Source organism: Phacochoerus africanus, chromosome 6 (assembly GCF_016906955.1).
Source record: "Phacochoerus africanus isolate WHEZ1 chromosome 6, ROS_Pafr_v1, whole genome shotgun sequence".
Classification (NCBI taxonomy): Eukaryota; Metazoa; Chordata; class Mammalia; order Artiodactyla; family Suidae; genus Phacochoerus; species Phacochoerus africanus.
In genome coordinates, this window is record NC_062549.1 from 92,865,803 (window position 1) to 92,888,822 (window position 23,020).

General features: G+C 42.9%; 1 protein-coding gene across 3 annotated transcripts in view; it reads left to right on the forward strand.

Annotated features, from left to right (window-relative positions):
• The window catches only part of FCRL5 (Fc receptor like 5), a 42,387-nt gene that overhangs the window by 13,706 nt on the left and 5,661 nt on the right, over positions 1-23,020 (forward strand). Inside the window, exons 6-11 of one of the 3 annotated variants that reach the window (XM_047784237.1) lie at positions 534-809; positions 4,305-4,583; positions 12,182-12,457; positions 18,577-18,855; positions 19,276-19,392; positions 22,940-22,967. In XM_047784237.1, coding sequence (XP_047640193.1) covers positions 534-809; positions 4,305-4,583; positions 12,182-12,457; positions 18,577-18,855; positions 19,276-19,392; positions 22,940-22,967 — 1,255 coding nt within the window. The remainder of the gene's footprint in view (positions 1-533; positions 810-4,304; positions 4,584-12,181; positions 12,458-18,576; positions 18,856-19,275; positions 19,393-22,939; positions 22,968-23,020) is intronic. The other 2 variants (XM_047784238.1, XM_047784239.1) reach the window with 2 other exon arrangements.

Below are 23,020 nucleotides of genomic sequence, written 5' to 3' on the forward strand. Positions count from 1 at the left end.
TCCTGCCTGCCATCTGCCATACACAGTGGGGTGTCGCTCCAGGACCTTGCTTCAGACGTGTAAGCTCTCCCATCCATATCCTTAAACCATTCATATCCTTATTGCTGATTCCACGCTCTTTCTTCAGTCTTGAAGCTGGGCAAGCGCAGGGCCTTGTAGGCATCCAGGGTGCAACCCCAAACCAAGTCTTCCTGTCCCTCTCACCATCCCCAGCACTTCCCCCAAGCAACACCACTGTTGGGCACCAGGTATGATTTTCAGAATGACTGGCCTGTGCTCTATCAGGGATAGAGGGCAGTGTTTCCTTTGTTCCTTGTGTCAGATGCTCCACCAGATCATTCTGGAGTAGATCTCCCAAGCCATGGAGGGACCAGTCTCTCCACCACTTTCTCCCTCTTCCCAAGGAACAAGCTCCATTCCACCCCAGGCCAACTACCTGCTGAGTCAGAAGACCTAGATCTTCCCATTCTGTGACTCTTCTTCTATGATTCATTCAATGCCAAGAATCCCACATGTCATTTTTATTCATTTAGGCATTGTTGCTGATGTCCGACTATACTCCCGCCCAGAACTGGTGTTTGAAGGGAAGGAGTTGGTTCTCATCTGTTCAGTAAGTGGGGTTCCAGCGCCCATCACAGTCTCTTTCTTCAAAAAAAGACCCTGGAGAAAAGATACAAAGATTGTCACATCCTCAGAAACAGAATTCAAGATCCCTACAGTGGAAAGCAGCCATGCTGGAGAGTATTACTGTGCTGCTGGAAAGAATCACCGCTCTTTTCCCAGCCAGACATTGACCATCAGTGTGAGGGGTACGCCTGCTAGATATCATTTAAGGAATGGGTTTCCTTTTCTTTCTTCCTTTCTTCCTTCCTTCTTTCCTTTCTTTTTTTTTTTCTTTTTTGGGTTGCACTTGTAGCATATGTAAGTTCCTGGGCTAGGAGTCAAATCGGAACTACAGCTGCCAGCCTTTGCCACACACAGCAATTCGAGATCCAAGCCACATCAGTGACCTACACCACAGCTTATGGCAACACCAGATCTTTAACCCACTGAGCAAGCCAGGGATCGAACCTGCATCCTCATGGCTAATAGTCAGATTCACTTCCACTGAGCCACAATGGGAACTCCCGGGAATGGTTTTCAAACTTCATGAAGAATTTGGGGTGATTGGGTGGGAGTGGATGTCAGAGTTGCCAATAATTTACTGCTCTGAATAATTTACCAGAAGTTAGAGACTAACAGGAGGAGGAATTAGGGACAGAAGGTGTTGGGAGAGCTTTTGGAAACTCTTAAAAACAGAGGTCAAAGAAAGTACTCAGTGATCGGCCTATGTCTGGACTCTTTATTTACAAACAAAATACATTTATAAATGTATTTAGAAACTACATTTCAGTTTAAATGCAATGGCTCCTGGGATAAAGCCAGAACAAATAGAATGTTAGAAGTGGAACTATCTGAGGCCATGTCTCGATAATCCTTTTTAATTTAAGGATGTAGAGGGACCCTCCTTACTATCTCATTGTCTCTTGTAGTCCCAATGACATGTCTTTTTGTCACCCTCAGGGCTAGTAGGGCATAGGTTACTGGAAAGAATGAGATAGGGCTTCACTGTGAAGCCAAGGGAGCCTCTCTTTCAATCCTGTATCAGCTTTATCATGAGGCTGACATCCTGAGGACTCCCTGCCCTTAGAATAGAGGAGAATCCCTAAGTCTCCTTGCCCACAGAGCATTCTGGGAATGACTCCTAAGCTCAGACAATGGCCTGGGAATGCAACCAGCAATGAGAGTCCACTTTCTGAGTGAGTGAGTTAATTCTAACCACCAGAATTGAGGGAAGGTTGTATATCTACCTCCACCCCCCACCCTGCCACAAGGTCTAAAGGCTGCAGCTACAGAAATTCACAGGCTTTCGGCCCCCATGGCACCATGTCAGGCTCATTGCCTTGGCTTGGCAGATCTGAGTTCCTTCTTGTGACTACACTTTCAGCAGTGCAGGATCCAAGCTTCATCTTAGAGGAGTGAATTATCAACGGTAAGATACACAGTCTGACCAAAACTTTCCTAACATAGCTATGAAAGTTTTTCAGGGTCAAGTTTCTGTCAGGTCAGCAACTCTGGCCAAAAGGAAATCGCAGAGTTCAACATTGCCTTTTTAGGATGACTTGGTCCTTGAGTTTTCTGTCAGTCAAAAACAGTCTAGCTATTCCTGGTTTTCACCTTCCTCTTCCTGCTTCCTCTGCTCCCTCACCTGCTTCCTGCCTCTTCCCCAGTCATCTATATTAGTCTGCTCAGGCTAACATAACGAAGTACCACAGATGGTGATTTAAACAACAGAAATATATTTTCTCACAGTTCTGAGATTGAAAGTCCAAGATCAAGGTGCTAGCAGGATTGATGTCTAATAAGGGCTTTCTTTCTGGCTTGCCACCTTATTTCTGTGTCCTTACAAGACTTTTCCTCTGTGCCCTTAGAGAGAGAGGTCTCTGGTACCTCTTGCTCTTCTATAAGGCACCAGTTCTGTCTGATTAGGGCCACATCCTTATAACCACATTTAACTTTTCCCTCCCTTTTTTTAGGACCACACCTACAGCATGTGGAAGTCCCAAGTTCCCAGGCTAGGCGTTGAATGGGAGCTGCAGCTGCTGGCCTAAGCCACCGTCACAGCAGTGCAGGATCTAAGCTTCATCTGTGATGTACACCACAGCTTGCAGCAACACCAGATGCTTAACACACTAAGTGAGGTCAGGAATCAAAACCAAATCCTCATGGATTCTAGTCAGGTCTTCACCCACTGAGCCACAATGGGAAATTCTCATTTAACTTTATTTCCTTAAAACCCTATTTCCGGAGTTCCCATCACGGCACAGCAGAAATGAACCTGATTAGCATCCATGAGGACACAGGTTCAATCCCTGGCCTTGCTCAGAGGGTTAAGGATCCAGCGTTGCTGTGGGCTATGGTGTAAGTCACAGACTTGGCTCAGATCTGGCATTCCTGTGGCTGTGGCATAGGCCAGCAGCTATAGCTCCGATTGGACCCCTAGCTTGGACACTTCCATACGCCATTTAATTTCCAAATGCAGTCACATTGGGGATTAGGCTTCACATATTTAGAAGTAACAGAAATCAGTCTGCAAAACTGTCTGAATACCCCCATTGGCTCCTAGTTCTTTGAACATGTGTCTTGATTTTATGGGCCTTATTCCTTGATCAGCTCAGATACAAACATACCCCTTAATGTGTGTACAGCAACTCTCTCCTCTCCTCTCTTCTTCCCTTCCGCCTCTCCCCTCTCTCCCTCCTTCGTCCCTGACATCCGTAGAATTCCTCGTTTTCCTCTTTTCCTTCTATGTCCTCTGAATCCCCAGATGCTTGAGTTTCCAATCAATCTTAGTAGTTCCCAAAACATCAAAGGAGGTATCTGTTGCTCAGTCAACCATTAATTATTGGCACTAACCAACGTGTAAGTCCATGTAGGCTACAGTTATTCCAAGTGTGTGACTATGGTGGTAAGAAGAGCGGCAAACTGCATCACTTCCTTGACCTAACGCCATTCTCCCCTGAGAGCTGAGAAGGCCATTGTGGTGGTGAGAGGAAAATAGCTTCTGTAGAGCTCTGTGCTCTTCCCTTCATTGGGGGCCAACTCCAGTTTCACTTTTCTGAAGGGGATGTGATTCAGCCCTGCACCGGCAGTCAGGAGACAGACTTAGGTCCTGTCTGACCCTGGAAACAGTCTGCTAAGTGACCACATGCAGATCTCCTAGCCACTTCCTGACTCAATTTTCTTATCTGTAAATAGAGAGGGTCAGGGATGCAGGACGAGTATAGGAAAAGCAGAGAGGGTCCCAGAAGACTATGTGATGGGGAAGAGAAAGGGGCCAAGGGTAGAGCCCTGAGTGCAACCACTATGAAGGCAGAAGTGGAGTGCAGGCACTGACAAGAAGACTCAGAATGGCTTGGGCAGGTGAGGAGACAACTTTTCCAGGGTCTTGTGGCAGAGGGAAGGGACAAGGTAAGTGCGCTGGTCTGGTGGCAGCCAAATAAGGGACTTCTTCCCCGAGAATGCCATTTCCTCTGGAAAATGGGAGTGAGGTGACCTAACCAGGGGAGATAAGAGAGAAGTTCCAGGGCTGATGAGAAGGGCAAGACCAACGTGGAGAGTGAGAGGGAGCTGGGAGAAACATCTGGTAGGCGCCAGGCTGTTCCGAGGGCCAGGGACATGAGAATGGACATCTCACTGACCACCGACTAAAAGCTACAGGAAGCAGCAGAAGCACCTGGTGACTCAGTTTTTCTCTCCCTCAGTCCCTGCTTCTCATCCTGTCCTCACACTCAGCCGTTCTAGAGCCCAGACACTTGAGGGAGATGAGGTGAGCCTTCGCTGTGAAGCTCGGAGAGGTTCTCTACCCATCTGCTTCCAGTTTTATCATGAAAGTATGTTGCTCAAAAAGGTAGAAGCCACTATATGGAGAACAACGTCCTTCAGACTCACTGTGACTGCAGAGCATTCTGGGAACTACTACTGCACAGCTGACAATGGCCTTGGCCCTCAGTACAGTGAGGCCACGGGCCTCTCTGTCACCGGTAAGCCTTAGGTTCTTCTGTCAGTTACCCATCCCTGGCATCTCTCCGTGACCCCTCCAGAAATGTGTCCCCACCTGCTTTTTCCTCTGGCCAACACAGTGTCCTTTTCGATACCCTGACTCCCTGACCCTTCAGTTCCTTGAGCAGCTCAGGGGCCATCACACCACTGGGCCAAATGCACAGCAGCTTTCTCTCCCCCTGGACCCCCACCTCTAAGGAGCCAAGTGTTTGTCTCTTTCCCTCCTCATCTCCTGTGAATTCCCAGATTCCTGATTTCCATTCATTAAATTATTCTCTGTAGCATAGAATCAGTTCCCAGGGGCATGGAGTTGCCTCTTGCCCCTTTAACAGCAGATATTGGTCATTTACAGTGTATATAACCACATAAGATACGAAGGCAGGCAGCGCCACTGTGAGCCTAAATGAATTCACCTCTGCTTGCTTGGCTTAAGACCACGGAGGCCATAAATGTGGTTGTCAGTTAATTATGAGGCTAAAACAGTTTCTGTCGAGCCTGGACTCTCAGTTTTGCACCATCTGTGTGTGACCAAATTCCAAGCCCAATTGTAGGGAGTAGTGTAACCTGGGCTTGTATGAGTGGCAGAGAGCCCTGTCCTGGCTGGTTCTGGGAACAGCCACAGTTTCCTCTTTTATAAAAAACTAAAACAAAAGACCCCCCCCAAAACACACACACACACACACACACTGCCCAAAACAGAACCCGCCGGGGGATAAGCCAGAGTCCAGTCCCTTTCACAACAGTTGTGTAAAAGATTATAAAGGAAAGGCTCAGGGAAGCCTGGCGGGAGACATCAAATAAAAGAGACAGAAGCTGTGCTCCTGACATCCAGAGACTCAAGGAAATTGGAGGCAGGACATCGTTATCACATGCTCTCAGAGATGCATGAGGTTCTATAGGATGGGCCATTTATTCACCCAAGAAATAATTATTGCATATATACTGTACACTAGAGTGTGCTGACATCTAAGGATACATCAGACTAGACCAACATGGCCCTGTGCACACAGCCCTTCATGTCTAATAGCAGATATACAGGAGCAACAGGGCAAACACCAACCCAAGGTAGAGAAGTACCCAGAGCCTGTGGGGGCAAATGGGAGAGCATGCCAATCTGCACTGGGAGGAGAGAGGACATCTCCTAGAAGAGTTCATGTGTGAGTTGGGACCTGCGGATGAGTGGAAACATCCCAAGGGAAGAGGCAAGGGGTTGGTGGAGGAGGAAAGAGGCTGTGCACCAGGTAGAGGCAGGTGCTAAAGAATTGTGTGGCGGGAAGGAGGAGGTGTTCAGGTAACTGGTAGGAGGTCGGTTCCTATTACGGCAGCAGAGAGAAGTGGTTCAAAGTGGCAGGAGGCGTGGGGGAGGGAGGCAGGGCCAGGTTAGGAGCCCTTAGAAGCCATGGTAAGGGTTTGAGCTTTATGCTAAAGGATAATCTGGATAATCCACGATGGGTTTTAATCCTGGGGAAGATCACTCCAGCTGCAGGATAGAGAATGGATGGTAAAAGAACCGGTCTGGGGAGGATCCAGGAGTAGAGGACAGGGCCCAAGGAGAGAGTGTCCCATTAGCCAGACCCTGGTCAGGGCGGTCTCTGCCTAGAAGGAAGGACACAGGGAGGGACTGTGGCTGAGAAAAGAGACACTGTGGGAGTGTCTGCCCAAGTGAAACCAAGGGAAGAGAGTTTTAAGCAAGAGATAGTGAAGGCCAATTCAGATAAGGCAGAACTGATAGATGATGGAAAGTAAGAACTGAGTCACATCCCCTAAAGTTAGCCACAGAGTGCTGACTACACAAGCAGAAGAATATAAATGAGCTTCGCTGTGACCACAGAGCATTCTGGGAATTACTACGGCACAGCTGACAATGGCCGTGGCCCTCAGTACGGAGAGCCTGTGGGCCTCTCAGTTGTCGGTAAGCCCTGGATTCCTGCTAGTGACCCTTCCCTAAGTCAGATCCCTCTCATACCCACCCCTTTAAAGATCTGCGTAGATCTTCCAGTTTTCCATCCCAATCAACCTATGCCTTCTCATAGAACCAGCTCCCCGTGGGCTTGGTACACATCCTTCCATTATTTCAACCAGACCCTTGAGTAGCACCTTCTGCAGCTTTCACCAAATGAATTCATTTTCTTAAATTATCTTCCCAGGCCCTGTATGTTCAGTCTCCAAGCCAATTTCTCTTAACTCAATGCACAAAGCAGCTCATATTTCCCCATTAACACACATTAATTTAGCTACAAGCACAGTCATATGATGAAGTAGTGGGCAAGACCTCACTTTCTCCAAAACATTCTCAAGCAGTTCAAGCTCTCATAGTAGTTTAAAGAGGGCTGAAAGTGAAGGGGAGAGAGGAAGTGGCTTCCTGGAAACCAGCTCATTTGGTTTTCTCTTTTTCCGTGATCCCTTGATTTAACTCATTGAATTGTGTCTTTTCAGTAGATTATGTTTTTCAAATTTTTGTTACAGTATGGCATACATTTATAAAAGTCTATGAATCATAGGTGTACAGCTCATGGTTTCCCATGGAACCATGAAAAAGTGTAATTTTAGGAGCAAAATTGTTTCTGCTTACACTTGGAGCTTTGTCTAGCAGAGAGTGAAATTTCAGTTTTCTTGTCAGAAAAGCAGAAGTATGGGTAGAAAAGTCTTGCATCTAGTATATCAAACCATTTTAGATCACAAGAAAAGAGATCCCAGAGTCTCTAGTGAGTAAAAGTTTGTTATAGGAATACCCAGGGAGGTAAAAAAAAAAAAAAAATCAAATCAAAGCCAATTATACTTCAATAAAATTAATTTAAAAAAACTAATATTACAGATAGAAAAAAAAAAGTAACAGAAGCATATCCAGATCCATGGAATAACAACTGAGAGATCTCTCAGAATATAATTTTTTTCCAAAAACAGATTATACTTATACCCGATGAGTTTCATTATTCTCTACTCCTAGGCGCATCAGCTATTTTATTTCTGTGTCTTTCTGTCCCATTGTTCTTACTGCTCTACGTGCCCTGCACTCTTGTTCCCTCTATCTTATGATTCATCTTTACTCAAAGCTTCTGCTACTTCAGCACCAACTGCCTTGAACTTCTGGGTATGACACCATGCTCTGTATTTCAGTGTCGGCCCCAACTGCCAAGGCTGTGTGGCTCACTGCCAAAGCAGGGCTTCTAGTCTAACTAGTGGAACAGCCTAGCCTCTAAGACACCTCATAGACCCCTGGCAAATCTACACATGGAAAGTCCTCAAACCACCGGCCCACTTCTAGTTCAGCACATTATGGCCAAGGCAGCAGGGTTACATGAGACAACATAACATTCAATGAACTATATCATAAGGTAATACTTCTTCTAGGAACTATGTGCATGGCAGGACCTCTGCAGTTTCCTAGAAAGAGCTAGCGTACATGAAAAACACCTTGTTTGGGCTGTGTGATATTAGAGTGCCTCAGGAAACCTGACTAGCCCTGGCCATGAAAATAGTTAGTTCATCATTTAGGCAAAACTTTTAAACTCTCTGTCTACAGAAGTTAGAAAAGACAGTAATGAGTGTCCCTTAGAGCCCCAGAAGTCTGGCGATTTGAGTTGAAATAAGAACCCAAAGGCCATGAATTCATGACGCTCTGGACGAAATGAAGTGAGGGAGAGTCTAACACACATCAAAGCCCCAGACAAGACAACCAGGGAAATCTGCGCGTGCTCTGAAACTGGGCTTGTTTACCTGGTAAAGCAAGAGAGGACACCACCTTGACCATAGGGTGGGGAGTGAGGGGAGGTACTTTTAGGGCTTTGGGAGCAGGAGTTAGTCAGAATGTGACTGTAACCACAAGGGCGGTCTGGTCAGAATTCGTAAAGTAGGTGAGTTGCTATGGTAGTCTGTGGTCTTAGGAACCCATGAGTCCGTTTGGAGTTATTACTATGGTCCTATCTGGGACCATGTGGATTTGAAAGATCTCTTGCTCCTTTAGAGATCTTGCTTCAGACCATGGAAATAAAACATGACCAAAAGGAGACATTACCACAATATAAATTGTTGGATAAAGAGATTATTTAGGAAATGTAGGAGTTTCCATTGTGGCTCAGTGGTAACAAACCCTACTAGTACCCATGAGGACATGGGTGCGATCCCTGGCTTCCCTCAGAGGGTTAAGGACCCCTTGTTAATGTGAGCTGTGATATAGGTCTCAGATCTGGCATTGCTTTGGCTGTGACATAGGCTAGCAGCTGTAGCTCCGATTCCATCCCTGGCCTCGAAATTTCCGTTTGCCATGGGTTCAGCCCTAAAAAAAAAAAAAAAAAAAAAAAAAAAGTAAATTCTCTGAGACTCAGGCTCCAAAGCCTGAACCCAGTCTATATAGGAAAGTCCCAGGCCTAGATCATCCTCTGTCTATTATCATGTTTTATTTTCTTCTGAAATTGAGCAATACGTAAAACCTCATTGTTTCCTGTTTCGTGTCTGTCTTCTTCAATAGCAGAATGTAAACTTCATGAGAATGGAAGCTTGTCAGTTCTGGTCTGCACCTCATCTCTCTGCCTACGTGGTGTCTGGCACAGAGTAGGTTCTTGGTCAGGATTTGTAATTCCATCCACAAAAAGTGTTTGAGGTGAGATGAGGGAAAAATGAGCAGGGAGAGAACATCAATCTTTGCATCTGTTTACATCAACTGAGAAGAAATAAACGAGCCCTAAATGAGCAAACAAGTTGAGCTGAACAGCTTCATTGTGAGTCATGCAGACTTTCTTTTTTTTTTTTTTAAGGTAATATACCACAAAGAGAAGACATAGAAATTTTGTGGGAATGTGAGCTAATAAGATATACCCATTTTGAATCTTTCAACAGCTGTGAGTCACTGAAACACACACACACAAACACACACAGCATTCTCAAGCAAATACAAAACTCTGAATATAACTTTATTCATTAAAGGATAATCCATAAACAAAAAAGTGCAATAGATGAATCTTTGCATTGATGCATTTAAAAGTACAAAAAGGAAAGAAAGAGCACCAAATATCTAATACTTTTAAGAAGTAGAATTGCTTTAGGAAACAAAAAAAATTTCTGGATATGCTCAATGTAATTAAAGAAAATATGGACTGCAGAAAAAAAATAAAAAGTGGAATTTATAGAAGTTAAAGAAGGAGTTTCCGTCGTGGCACAGCAGAAATGAATCTGACTAGGACCCATGAGGTTGTGTGTTCGATCCCTGGCCTTGCTCTGTGGATTAAGGATCCGGCATTGCCATGAGCTGTGGTATAGATTGCAGATACAGCTCAGATTGGGCGTTGCTGTGGCTGTGGCATAGGCCAGCAGCTGTAGACCTCTAGCCTGAGAACATCCACATGCCACAGGTGCAGCCTTAAGAAGACCAAAAAAAAAAAAAAGTTAAAAAAGAGATGATAAGATAAAAGAAAGAAAAATATATATATAACTCAAGGGACAAACCAAAGAAAATAACAAAGCTACTTAAGAAATAAAATCCAGATTTGAAGCAGTAAGAAGAGAATGTATACTTCTGAAATCTGTTAATGTAATGGAGAAAATAATACAGAATGCAATTAGAAAGACACAAAAGAAGGCAAAAAGAAAAATTAAAATATGGAGATGAGATGATGGAGACCACAAGTGTGGATAATTGTCTAAAGAGAAAACTCAAAAATGTAATAAAAACATTCCCAGAATGAAGAAAACTTGAATATGTAGATCAAAAGATATATTCTGATGAGGTTATTGAATTTGAAGGTTAACACTTGTGTATGGTGTGTGTGTGTGAGAGAGAGAGAGAAATCACAGCAAAAAAAAAAAATGCAGTCGTCTCAGAAATAAAAAATATTACGTTAGTCTTAGACTTCCCACAGAAGTCAGTATTAAAAGAGAGAGGAATAATGTCTGGACCTGCACTTTCAGGCCGGGAATGAGAACTGAGAATTTTATGTCAAATCAAAAAGACATTTTCAAACACCCAGGGATTCAGGGAACTTATTACCCATTAACCTTCTTGAAAAATTACTTGGTGACAAACCCTAGCCAGCCAAGATATGAATCAATATAAAAGACTCAAAACAAGGAAACTGTGATATGAAAAGTGAATACTGAATCTATTCAGATCGGTAGTTCTCAGGCTTGGCTGTGTATTAGAATTACCTAGGAACTTTGAAAAAAGACTTATTACTAAGCCCTCTCCAGACCAATTACATTCAGAATCTCTCAGATGGGGCCTTTTCTAACACATCCTCAGGTGAAAATATTGCGCAGATAGGGTTGAAAACCACTGATTTAGACATAAAAACAAAGGCTGCTCAATTTGAGAATTATGGTTACAGACTAGAAAGCAACTATTATACAGGCTGAAAATGTAAAAAAAATACATGTATCAAAGAAAAATCAGTCAGAAAGAGATGAGGAAATAAAAAACCAATTTTCTCATAATGGAGAACAAAAAATTGACTTTAATTTAGAAAAAAATAATGACAGATTTCAAAATTTTCATTTTGTACATAACTTCTGAATACTTTATAGACAACAACTCATCATGACTGGATTATGGTTCACCAGCGTCCATAAAAAATGAAGTTGGGAGTTCCCACTGTGGCACAGTGGGTTAAGAATCTGACTGCAGCAGCTTGAGTGCAGTCTCAATCCCTGGCCTGGTGGCACAGTGGGTTAAAGGATCTGGTGTTACCACAGCTGTAGCATTGGTCACAGCTGTGGCTCCTATCCCAGAAATTTCCATATGCTGTGGGTGCAGCCATTAAAATTTTTTTAAAAAATCAAGAAGTAAACTATGAGGTCCCATAGGATAGAAAGAGTCAGTTCTTCAGGTGGAGATAGAAAAACTGTATGGTTTAATACCAGGAAAGGATAAATAATAAGAAAAATAAGCCTGTGCATTTATATAACTATAATTGATCTGAAGGGAAACAAACTCTTATATACATGGTTGGCACAAGTGTAAATTGGTTGAAATTTTTGAAGAACAATTTAGTATTATATAATCGTCAATTGAAAAGGCCATATACCTCATCCAAGAAGTACCACTTCTAAGAATTTATCCTAAGAAATGCATTGACAAAGTACAAGGATACAGATACAGAATTTTGTAATGTAGCATTATTTGGAATTCGAAAACAATAAATTTTCGTAATGGGGAGTTGCTTAGGTGTATTATAGTAAATTCATACAATGGAATGCTTTGTGGTTGTTAAAAATAACCAAGCAATATTTTTCCAAAATTATCAAATCTTAAATTTGAATCACTTTTTATGCAAGTAATTTATACCTCAAATAAATAAAGCTGATTTTTTTTAAGTGATTGAGATGGATCCTTAAGTAATAACATAGAATGGTGTTAGTGATATTTTGCTAAGGGGAAAAATCAGGGTTGTTGTAGGCCAGTGTATATATATCATGTGTGTACGTGGGGGGTTTATGCATTTATTTATGCGTTGATGTGAATGAGTGTTCTTATACTTAGAAAATATCTAGAAGGCGTCACCAAATAATCAAATAGGTTACCTCTAGGAAGTAAAAGTAAAGGAAATGGGGAAAGATGCTGGTGTCAACTAACTCTTTTTTCCCTCAGTTCCAGTGTCTCGCCCTGTCCTCACCCTCAGGGCTCCCAGAGCCCAGCCTGTGGTGGGGGACGTGGCGGAGCTTCACTGTGAGGTCCAGAGGGGCTCTCTCCCAATCCGATACCAGTTTTATCATGAGGATGTTGCCCTGTGGAGCAACTCAGTGTCCTCTAAAGAAGCCTTCTTCAGGTTCTCTCTGACTGAAGAACATTCTGGAAACTACTCCTGCAAGGCTGACAATAGCCTAGGGGCCCAGTGGAGTGACACAGTGTCACTCAGTGTCAGAGGTAAGTGGACCCAGTTATAGCACAACAAGGGACAGACCATCTCCCCCACCTTTCCCAGTAGCCAAGATGAAAGGTACCCCAGGGACATTTGCTATGTGACATCATTGCAAGCCTACTGCCTACAGCCTCCATCTGAGAGTTCTGTATTCTACATTTTCAGGAACTTGCACCTTCCCCTTGCTTACTTTGCCTCTCCTGCTTGCAACATTGCTGCCACTGTGACCACAAGTTCCCTAACGGAGGAGTAAAGACTTTTAAAACCCAAATTGCATCCTGGCCTACAATGATCAGCAAGAAAATAAAGTTCAGTGTCACCTCAAAAGAGATTTAGTGGGGTTTCCTCTGTCAATCAATAAAAAGGCCAACTCATTCTTTCATGAATATCTCAGGAATTCTCGTAAATTTCTCTCTAGCTTCTGCTGCCGTTGTCTCAGATCAGCTCAGATTTCCACCCAAAACTCTTACTAAAAGACCTCTCAACATCATTCTCCTGACTTCTTACCTGTCATTTAGCTATAGCACTCTCTCTCCCACCTAACCCTGTCGTGGGCTGACCTCCTAGTCATGCCTACTTTCCACTTTCACTGCAGGCTTGGCACCCCACTCATAGACTTCCTCTCTACCCTTCATTCTGCCATCATTCCATGACTCTAAGGTCCACACAGGTGATCCACTCAAACCAAGGCTTGTCATCCTTTCCACACCATCCACCCACTCCCACATACGCATACTGCTGCTCCAATTACCCGACCACAATCTTCAACCCTTCCTTCTTAAACTCCTCCAACCATAACAGAACCTCCAGTTCATTAATACCTTTACTTCCTCCCAGACAGACACACCCTCAACTCCCACCACCATATTGAGGATTTGTCTCTGGATCCACCTAGTAACTCATCCCTCCTCTTCCTAAGGTACAGAATAAAAGTCTATTTCCTATGAAAGGTGAAAATCTCAATTTCATCTCTAGGTTCCATCCTTTCTTTCACTTTGAACAACGAATTATCCTTTTTTCTCTTATATTCCCCCCCACAAATCTCCTGCTCTGTAGGATCCTTCCCATTGACATTTAACATGCTATATCTCTCGTGTGTAAGGAAAAAACCTCACTTGATCTCACTTATGCCTCCAGCCACTGCTCTATTGTGGCTAAGCTCCCAAAAAGAGTCTCCATTTCCTCATTACCCAATATGTTTTAACATTTGGTTTCTTCTGACCTTTATACCAAGATGTCCTGCTCACAAAAGTCACCAATGACCTCCATGCCTTTTAATCCAATGTCCATTTTCCAATCCTCATCTTGCTTGATCTCACAGAAATATCCATATTGTCTACCTTTTCTTTCTTCTTGAAGCCCTCCCTTCCTTGGCTTAATGACTTCACCTTCTCCTGGATTTCCTTTCTCTGCCACGCCTCTTCAGTCTCCTTTATTAGCTCTTCCTTTTGTAGATAAACTGTAAAGGCATTGATGCATTCCAGAGCTTCATCCTACATGTGCCCCTCTTCTTTATATATGGTCTTTCTCTGGATGATCCTGGGGATGTCATCTGTGAATGATTCCTAAACTTCTATTTCCAAAAGAGACCTCCCACCTGAGCACCTGCAAATGACATGTCTCTTAAAAGGTCATGAACTTGAACATCTCTAAAACTGCATACCCCCCCAGACCCAGACCTCCTCCAGGTGTCCCTACCTCTGTGAAAGACACATATATTCATCCAGATATGCAAAGAAAAAACCCAGGAGTCTTCCTTGACATTTTTCTTCCTTGGTCTTCACACACAGGCAGTCAAGTCCTGTTGATTTTCCTTCCAAAATATTTCTTGGATCTTGTGTTTCTATCTTCACTGCCACAATCCCAGTCAAATCTTCCATCATTTCAATTACTGCAATGCCACCACTCAACTCCACTTCTTTCTGTTTTGTACACTGAGATCAAATGTTCTTTTAATTATTTTTAAAATGTGAATAAAACAATTTTTCAAATTTTCATATAATTTTTAAAAGTTACTCTCCAGGTACAGCTATTACAAAATATTGGCTGTATTCTCTATGTTGCATGATACACCCCTGAGACTGTCTTTTACCCAATAGTTTGTCCTTCCTGTTTCCCCATCCCCCTCCCCTCTCCCCACTGGTAACCACTAGTTTGTTCTGAATATCTGTGATTCTGCTTCTTTTATGTTATAGTCACTAGTTTGATGTATTTTTTAGTTTACACATTTAAGTGATATGATACAGTACTTATCTTTCTCTGTATTACTTATTTCACATAGCATAATGCCCTCCAAGTCCATCCATGTTGCTGCAAATGGCAAAATTATGTTCTTTTCCATGGCTGAGTGGTATTCTATTATATTCTATGTCTATCTATCTAATAGAATGTATATAGTGGTATAAATATATAAAATAGAAATTTTTCCTAAGGACATTTTGGTATAAATACATATAATAAAATTTTTTCTTAGCAGAATGATATTTTAAAAAGGTAAGTTCGATCATCTCATGTCCCTTATAGACTTCCCCTTGTGAGGAGGGATCAAAATCCTAACAATGGGTTATAAAACCCTGTCTAGTTCTCCAGCCTCCTATTTCATGGCACTCTTTAAGCCTTTCTCTTCATGATGCTGTTATCTTGTTTCAATAACTTGTAAGTTGCAACCTTTTTCCCAACTCAGGGCCTTTGAACATACTGTTTGTCTGTCTGTTGCATTATTCATTTCCTTTTCCACCTGGTTAATTCAAATATCACTTCATGAGGAAACATTCCCTGACTAACTGATATTAGATCAGGCCCCAGTATTATATATTTCATCCCATCCTTTACTTTTTCTCAGTTATCAAAGTTTCAATTCTATGTTTGTATTTTTATTTAATTACTGCCCATCATCTTAACTAGATTGCAGGCTTCATGAGAGCAAGGATGATATGTTTCTCACCACTGAATCCCCAGCATTCTGTGTAGTTCCTGAGACTTATTAATTTCTCAGTTAATTAATTCATTGCTCATTGTTTGATGTATGAATAAATAAAAAAAAATGAGCCAATAATATGATCAACATTCATTTTCTTATGGGCCTCATTTCTGATGCAGCCAAGGCTCAGTTATATCGCTGGCTATTTAAGCAACAGGTCTCTCCTATTCCTCATCTTCTGTTGAACTGATTTCTCCTTTTCCCCAATTGTCTTTTGCCTTCTCAGATATCTGGGTTTCAGTTTGATCTTTATTTTCATATTCCACAAACACGTTTGCGATTGTATGTCGACCTACTCCAAACTATATAACACCACACAAATGATGCTATTTCTTTAGATCAGAAGAAATTATAGCCAAGTTCTGAGTGATGTCACAAGGTCATTAAAAATTAAGAAAAACATTTTCCTATTTAATTACTGCCCATCATCTTAACTAGATTGCAGGCTTCATGAGAGCAAGGATGATATGTTTCTCACCACTGGAGAAATGCCTTTTCTAGGGAGGAATATATTTAAACAGTAGGAACTGATGGTTTACTATTTTTCTTCCCTCAGTTCCAGTGTCTCGCCCTGTCCTCACCCTCAGGGCTCCCAGGGCCCAGGCTGTGGTGGAGACAAGGTGGAGCTTCACTGTGAGGTCCAGAGTGGCTCTCCCTCAATCCTGTACTAGTTTTTTCACGGGGATGTTGCCTTGGGGAGCAGCTCAGCACCCTTTGGGGGAGGAGCATCCCTCAACCTCTCCCTGACCACAGGACATTCTGGAAACTACTCCTGCAAGGCTGACAATGGCCTGGGGGTCCAGGATAGTGAGGCAATGCCACTCAGTGTCATAGGTGAGTTGGTTCTGCCAATGAACAGCACAACCAATGACTAACTGCCTTCTCTCCCTGGCAGCTGAAATGGAGCTCCAGAATGCCTATTTGCTGGTGTCACAGCCCTGAGTATACATACTGTCTACAGAATCTCCAGTTGAAAGTCTGGGATCCTTCCTGCGGCTAGGGTTTCAGGAACCTGGATTTTCCCAGTAGCACACTTCAAGAATTATGCTTGAGGAGTTCCCGTTGTGGCTCAGTGGTTAACAAACCTGACTAGTATCTGCGAGGATGAGGATCCCATCCCTGGCCTCGCTTAGTAGGTTAAGGATCCAGCATGGCCTTGAGTTGTGTAGGTCATAGATGTGGCTCGGCTCTTGCGTTGCTATGGCTATAGGGTAGGCCTTCAACTACAGCTCCGATTCGACCCCTAGCCTGGGAAACTCCATATGCCACGGGTACGGCCCTAAAAAGACAAAAAAAAAAAAATCCTGCTTGAACGTGATCAAAACTCCTCACTAAAAATGGAAAAAAGGTTTTTATAACATAGAATATATTTCAATACAAAGAGGAAACTAAAGAATTCTAAGTAGAAGTTTCTCTGATCCAAAAACAGTTAAGCCATTCTTTGTCCAGGTTTTTCGCTCATTGACTCCAATCAAGTTCCTACTCAGAACTTCTTTCTTTACCAGGGATATAAATATGCCTCACATTTCCATATTAAAAATTCTATACTAGGGAGTTCCTGCTGTGGTACAGCAGGTTAAGGATCCATCATTGTCTCTGCGGTGAAATAAGTTCAATTCCTAGCCCAGAGCAATGGGTTAAGGATCTGGAGTTGCCACAGCCAGTGTACATCACAGCTGAAACTCAGATTTGATCCCTGGCCCAGGTGCCCCCTCTCCATTCTATATTAATATTAGCCAGGTGCATAGTCTTTAAGGATGTCCAACCAATCCAAGTATACAAAGTGATTCTTAAAGCAGTGGGGACACAGAGATGAAGCAGGATGACATGGGATGAAAATAGCCACCCATCAATCAAATTCTTTCATTTCTATGCTGTTCTTTTACATCTTGCCATTAAGTATAATAACTGAAGGAAAACCACTTCTTGTGAGCTCTGAATCTGTGTCAGGATGATCCCCTACAGGCTAAACCTTTATAGCAAAAGTATGCTAAGGGCTATTGAGATGAAGATTCCAGCCTTGGCTTTGTTTTTTTTTTGTTTGTTTCTTGTTGGTTTTTTTTTGGGGGGGGGTTGCCTTTAGGGCCTCACTCTCAGCATATGGAGGTTCTCAGGCTAGGGGTCAAATCAGAGCTACAGCTACCGACCTACACCACCATCACAGCAACACCAGATCTGAGCCATGTCTGCGACCTACACCACAGTTCACGGCAACGATGGATCCTCAACCCACTGAGCGAGGCCAGGGGTCAAACCCACAACCGCATAGCTCCTAGTCCATTCGTTTCCACTGCACCATGATGGGAGCTCCGTCTTGGCTTTGAAGATAGTTCCCTCTATTGACCTCAATTTCCTCACTCATAAAGTGGAGAAATTGGACTAGTTGAACATCGTGGTCATCCTCAGTCCTGGAATTCTATGATTTGGGTGCACAGGGGATATGGTGTATTGCAGACTCAAAGGTTCCTGGAAGGAGATATGCAAAAGGGTGTGCTCCCAGGATGCATCCCAGAGAAACAGAAAACCATGAAATAGCATGCAAACGCTCTCTGAAGTAATACAGCAAAATGGGCTGCTACTCTTAGTCTCTCTTAGATGAGTCCCTGGGTATCATAAGAAATAGAGACAGAAGTTCCCGTTGTGGCTCAGCGAAAATGAATCTGAGTATCCATGAGGACGCAGGTTCAATCCCTGCATCGCTCAGTGAGTTAAGGGTGTGGTGTTGCCGTGAGCTTTGGTGTAGGTTGCAGATGTGGCTTGGATCTGGTGTTGCTGTGGCTGTGGTGTAGGCTGGTGGCTGCAACTCCAGCTTGACCACTAGCCTGAGAACATCCATATGCTGCGAGTGCAGCCCTAAAAAAAAAAATAGAGACAAAGTCACATGAGCAGCTTGATGTGGGGACACCAGCCCAGGATCCAAGATCTCATCAAGATGTCTGGGGCTGGTTCATACCCTTTTCACACTTTGCTGTTGGATATTCTGAAGGCTATTTGTAGACTCCAGTCATTAGCTTTCTATGATATGCATTTCAATCTACTTTCCAAGACTGAGATCTGTTTTTTATTATCTGTTTATAGTATTTTTTTGTCCTTTATGAATATGTTAGAAGGAGGAATTTCTATTGACTTTTTGTTTTCCCTCAGTTCCAGTGTCTCGCCCTGTCCTCACCCTCAGGGCTCCCAGGGCTCAGGCTGTGGTGGGGGACGTGGTGGAGCTTCACTGTGAGGTCCAGAAAGGCTCTCCCCCAATCCGATACCAGTTTTATCACAAGAATGTCACCCTGGGGAGCAGCACGTCCCTCTCTGGACAAGGAGAGTCCTTCAACCTCTCACTGACTGCAGAACATTCTGGAAACTACTCCTGTGAGGCCGACAATGACCTGGGGCCCCAGTGCAGTGAGGCAGTGACACTTTCCATCACAGGTAAGTCTCCTGTGCCCAAGCCACAGATGTAGACAAAATATTTCCTCCAAGGACACTCTGATAATCCTTGAGATGCTTGACCAGAACGGTGCTTCTCAGGGACAAGTACACAAAGCTGGAAGTTCTCTAAATTGTTATTTTTAGAAATGTTTCTGAAGCCCTGGGTGGGAGAGAGGGGCCAAAGGGGACCATTGAATTGAATGCTCATCAGCTGCACCATCCATCCTGACTCTCAGCCTTGGCATCAACCATAGACATGAGCTTCCCCACCAAGAAAGAAGCTAGTCCCTGGACTACACCTGCACCTGCTTAATGTCAGAAGTCCAGTGCCCCTAGGTTCACCCTCTCTCCCAGACATCAGTTCCAGGTGTTGGGAAAGTCCAAGACCACAAGCCTCTAACTCTTGCTCTCCGCCCCCAGGGATGACAGGGAGCAGAAGTGGCTCTGTTGCCACCAGTGTCACTGGGGGGCTGCTCAGCCTGGTGGGCCTTGCTGCTGTGGCACTGCTGTTCTATTGCCGGTTCACAAGAAAAGCAGGTAGGTAACTCCCTGGTTAAGCTTTGCTTGAGTCCCAGTCCTTCCCATCTCCATTCCCTTTGGAACCACCTCTAAGCTCTCAATAGCTCCTGCCCCCACAATTCCACAGGTCCTACCTTCTCCTCTAAGCCCTCCAGAATTTGTCTTCTTCAAATGCCAAGTTTCCAAAACAGCCCCATTGGGTGTGGTGGGGGGGAGGGGGGTGCCTTCACAAGATGTCAACTAAACAACATGACAAAGCACAGTTTAACTCCCCCTCTACCCTTGCAATACCCCCAAGGAATGGGAAGAGGAGAAGAAAAACTGAGAAATAAGAGTGGAAACAGAAACCAAATAGAATTTGATAACTTAGTGAATTTTCTTTTTTTTTTTTTTTTTTATTTTCCCACTGTACAGCAAGGGGGTCAGGTTATCCTTACATGTATACATTACAATTACATTTTTTCCCCAGCCTTTCTTCTGTTGCAACATGAGTATCTAGACAAAGTTCTCAATGCTATTCAGCAGGATCTCCTTGTAAATCTATTCTAAGTTGTGTCTGATAAGCCCAAGCTCCCGATCCCTCCCACTCTCTCCCCCTCCCATCAGGCAGCCACAAGTCTCTTCTCCAAGTCCATGATTTTCTTTTCTAAGGAGATGTTCATTTGTGCTGGATATTAGATTCCAGTTATAAGTGATATCATATGGTATTTGTCTTTGTCTTTCTGGCTCATTTCACTCAGTATGAGATTCTCTAGCTCCATCCATGTTGCTGCAAATGGCATTATGTCCTTCTTTTTTATGGCTGAGTAGTATTCCATTGTGTATATATACCACCTCTTCCGAATCCAATCCTCTGTCAATGGACATTTGGGTTGTTTCCATGTCTTGGCTATTGTGAATAGTGCTGCAATGAACATGCGGGTGCACGTGTCTCTTTTAAGTAGAGTTTTGTCCGGATAGATGCCCAAGAGTGGGATTGCGGGGTCATATGGAAGTTCTATGTATAGATTTCTAAGGTATCTCCAAACTGTTCTCCATAGTGGCTGTACCAGTTTATATTCCCACCAACAGTGTAGGAGGGTTCCCTTTTCTCCACACCTCCTCCAGCACTTGTTATTTGTGGATTTATTAATGATGGCCATTCTGACTGGTGTGAGGTGATATCTCATGGTAGTTTTGATTTGCATTTCTCTTATAATCAGCGATGTTGAGCATTTTTTCATGTGTTTGTTGGCCATCTGTATATCTTCTCTGGAGAAATGTCTATTCAGGTCTTTTGCCCATTTTTCCATTGGTTGATTGGCTTTTTTGCTGTTGGGTTGTATAAGTTGCTTATATATTCTAGAGATTAAGCCCTTGTCGGTTGCATCATTTGAAACTATTTTCTCCCATTCTGAAAGTTGTCTTTTTGTTTTCTTTTGGGTTTCCTTTGCTGTGCAAAAGCTTTTCAGTTTGATGAGGTCCCATGGGTTTATTTTTGCTCTAATTTCTATTGCTTTGGGAGACTGACCTGAGAAAATATTCATGATGTTGATGTCAGAGACTGTTTTGCCTATGTTTTCTTCTAGGAGTTTGATGGTGTCCTGTCGTATATTGAAGTCTTTCAGCCATTTGGAGTTTATTTTTGTGCATGGTGTGAGGGTGTGTTCTAGTTTCATTGCTTTGCATGCAGCTGTCCAGGTTTCCCAGCAATGCTTGCTGAATAGACTTTCTTTTTCCCATTTTATGTTCTTGCCTCCCTTGTCAAAGATTAATTGACCATAGGTGTCAGGGTTTATTTCCAGATTCTCTATTCTGTTCCATTGGTCTGTCTGTCTGTTTTGATACCAGTACCACACTGTTTTGATGACTGTGGCTTTGTAGTATTTCCTGAAGTCTGGGAGAGTTATGCCTCCTGCTTGGTTTTTGTTTCTCAGGATTGCTTTGGCGATTCTGGGTCTTTTGTGGTTCCATGTAAATGTTTGGATTGTTTGTTCTAGTTCTGTGAAAAATGTCATGGGTAATTTGATAGGGATTGCATTGAATCTGTAGATTGCTTTGGGTAGTATGGCCATTTTTACAATATTGATTTTCCCAATCCAGGAACATGGAATATCTTTCCATTTCTTTACATCTTCTTTGATTTCTTTGATGAAAGTTTTATAGTTCTCGGCATATAGGTCCTTTACCTCCTTGGTCAGGTGTATTCCGAGGTATTTGATTTTGTGAGGTGCAATTTTAAAAGGTATTATATCTTTGTATTCCTTTTCTAATATTTCATTGCTGGTATACAGAAATGCAACTGACTTCTGAATGTTAATCTTATATCCTGCTACTTTGCTGAATTGATTAATCAGTTCAAGGAGTTTTGGGGTTGAGTCCTTCGGGTTTTCTATGTAGAGTATCATGTCATCTGCATACAGTGACAGTTTGATCTCTTCTCTTCCTATATGGATGCCTTTTATTTCTTTGGTTTGTCTAATTGCTGCGGCTAGGACTTCCAAAACTATGTTGAAGAGCAGTGGTGAGAGTGGGCATCCTTGTCTTGTTCCAGATTTGAGTGAGAAGGCTTTCAGCTTTTCCCCATTGAGTATTATATTTGCTGTGGGTTTATCCTAAATGGCTTTGATTATATTCAGGAATGCTCCCTCTATACCCACTTTGGCGAGGGTCTTGATCATGAATGGATGTTGGACTTTGTCAAATGCTTTTTCTGCGTCTATTGAGATGATCATATGATTTTTGACTTTTTTTTTGTTAATGTGGTGTATGATGCTGATTGATTTGCATATGTTGAACCATCCTTGTGAACCTGGGATGAACCCCACCTGGTCATGGTGTATAATTTTTTTGGTATGTTGTTGGATTCGGTTGGCTAAGATTTTGTTGAGAATTTTTGCATCTATATTCATCAATGATATTGGGCGATAGTTTTCTTTTTTGGTGTTATCTCTGTCTGGTTTTGGAATGAGGGTGATGGTGGCATCATAGAATGTCTTTGGGAGTATTCCTTCTTCTTCAACCTTTTGAAAGAGTTTAAGGAGGATGGGCACCAATTCCTCTTTATATGTTTGATAAAATTCACCTGTGAAGCCATCTGGTCCTGGACTTTTATTTGTAGGGAGTGATTTTATGACCTCTTCAATTTCATTTCTAGTGGTCGGTCTGTTCAGTTGGTCTGTTTCTACTTGATTCAGTTTTGGCAGGCTGTAAGATTCTAGAAAATTTTCCATTTCTTCCAGATTGTCAAACTTGTTGCCATATAGTTGTTCATAGTACTTAGTGAATTTTCTAAATGTACGATTGCTTTCATAGCAGATCAAGTCTATTTTCCCACAATCCAGCTATTGACCTTTGTCTATCACAAACTCAAGGTTAAAGGATTGTGGGTTCCCCTTTAGTGTTATAGCTATACCCCATCTGGAAACTGGCATCAGTAGTTTTTGTGCAATCTGCCACCTCCTTTGAGCATAGCAAAAGAGTGTTCACATTTTCGTGACAGCGGGTTCTAGGTGATCCTCCTATGAGCTGTGCTCCTTGTGAAGTCCTCCTCCTGGACTCAATGCCTCCCTGCTTTCCTTTGCAGGAGGAAGGTCTACCTTGGACTCTTCCAGGTAAGAAAGGCCTGGGCTGTATTCCCATGTGGTTAATGAAATGCCCGCAGGGT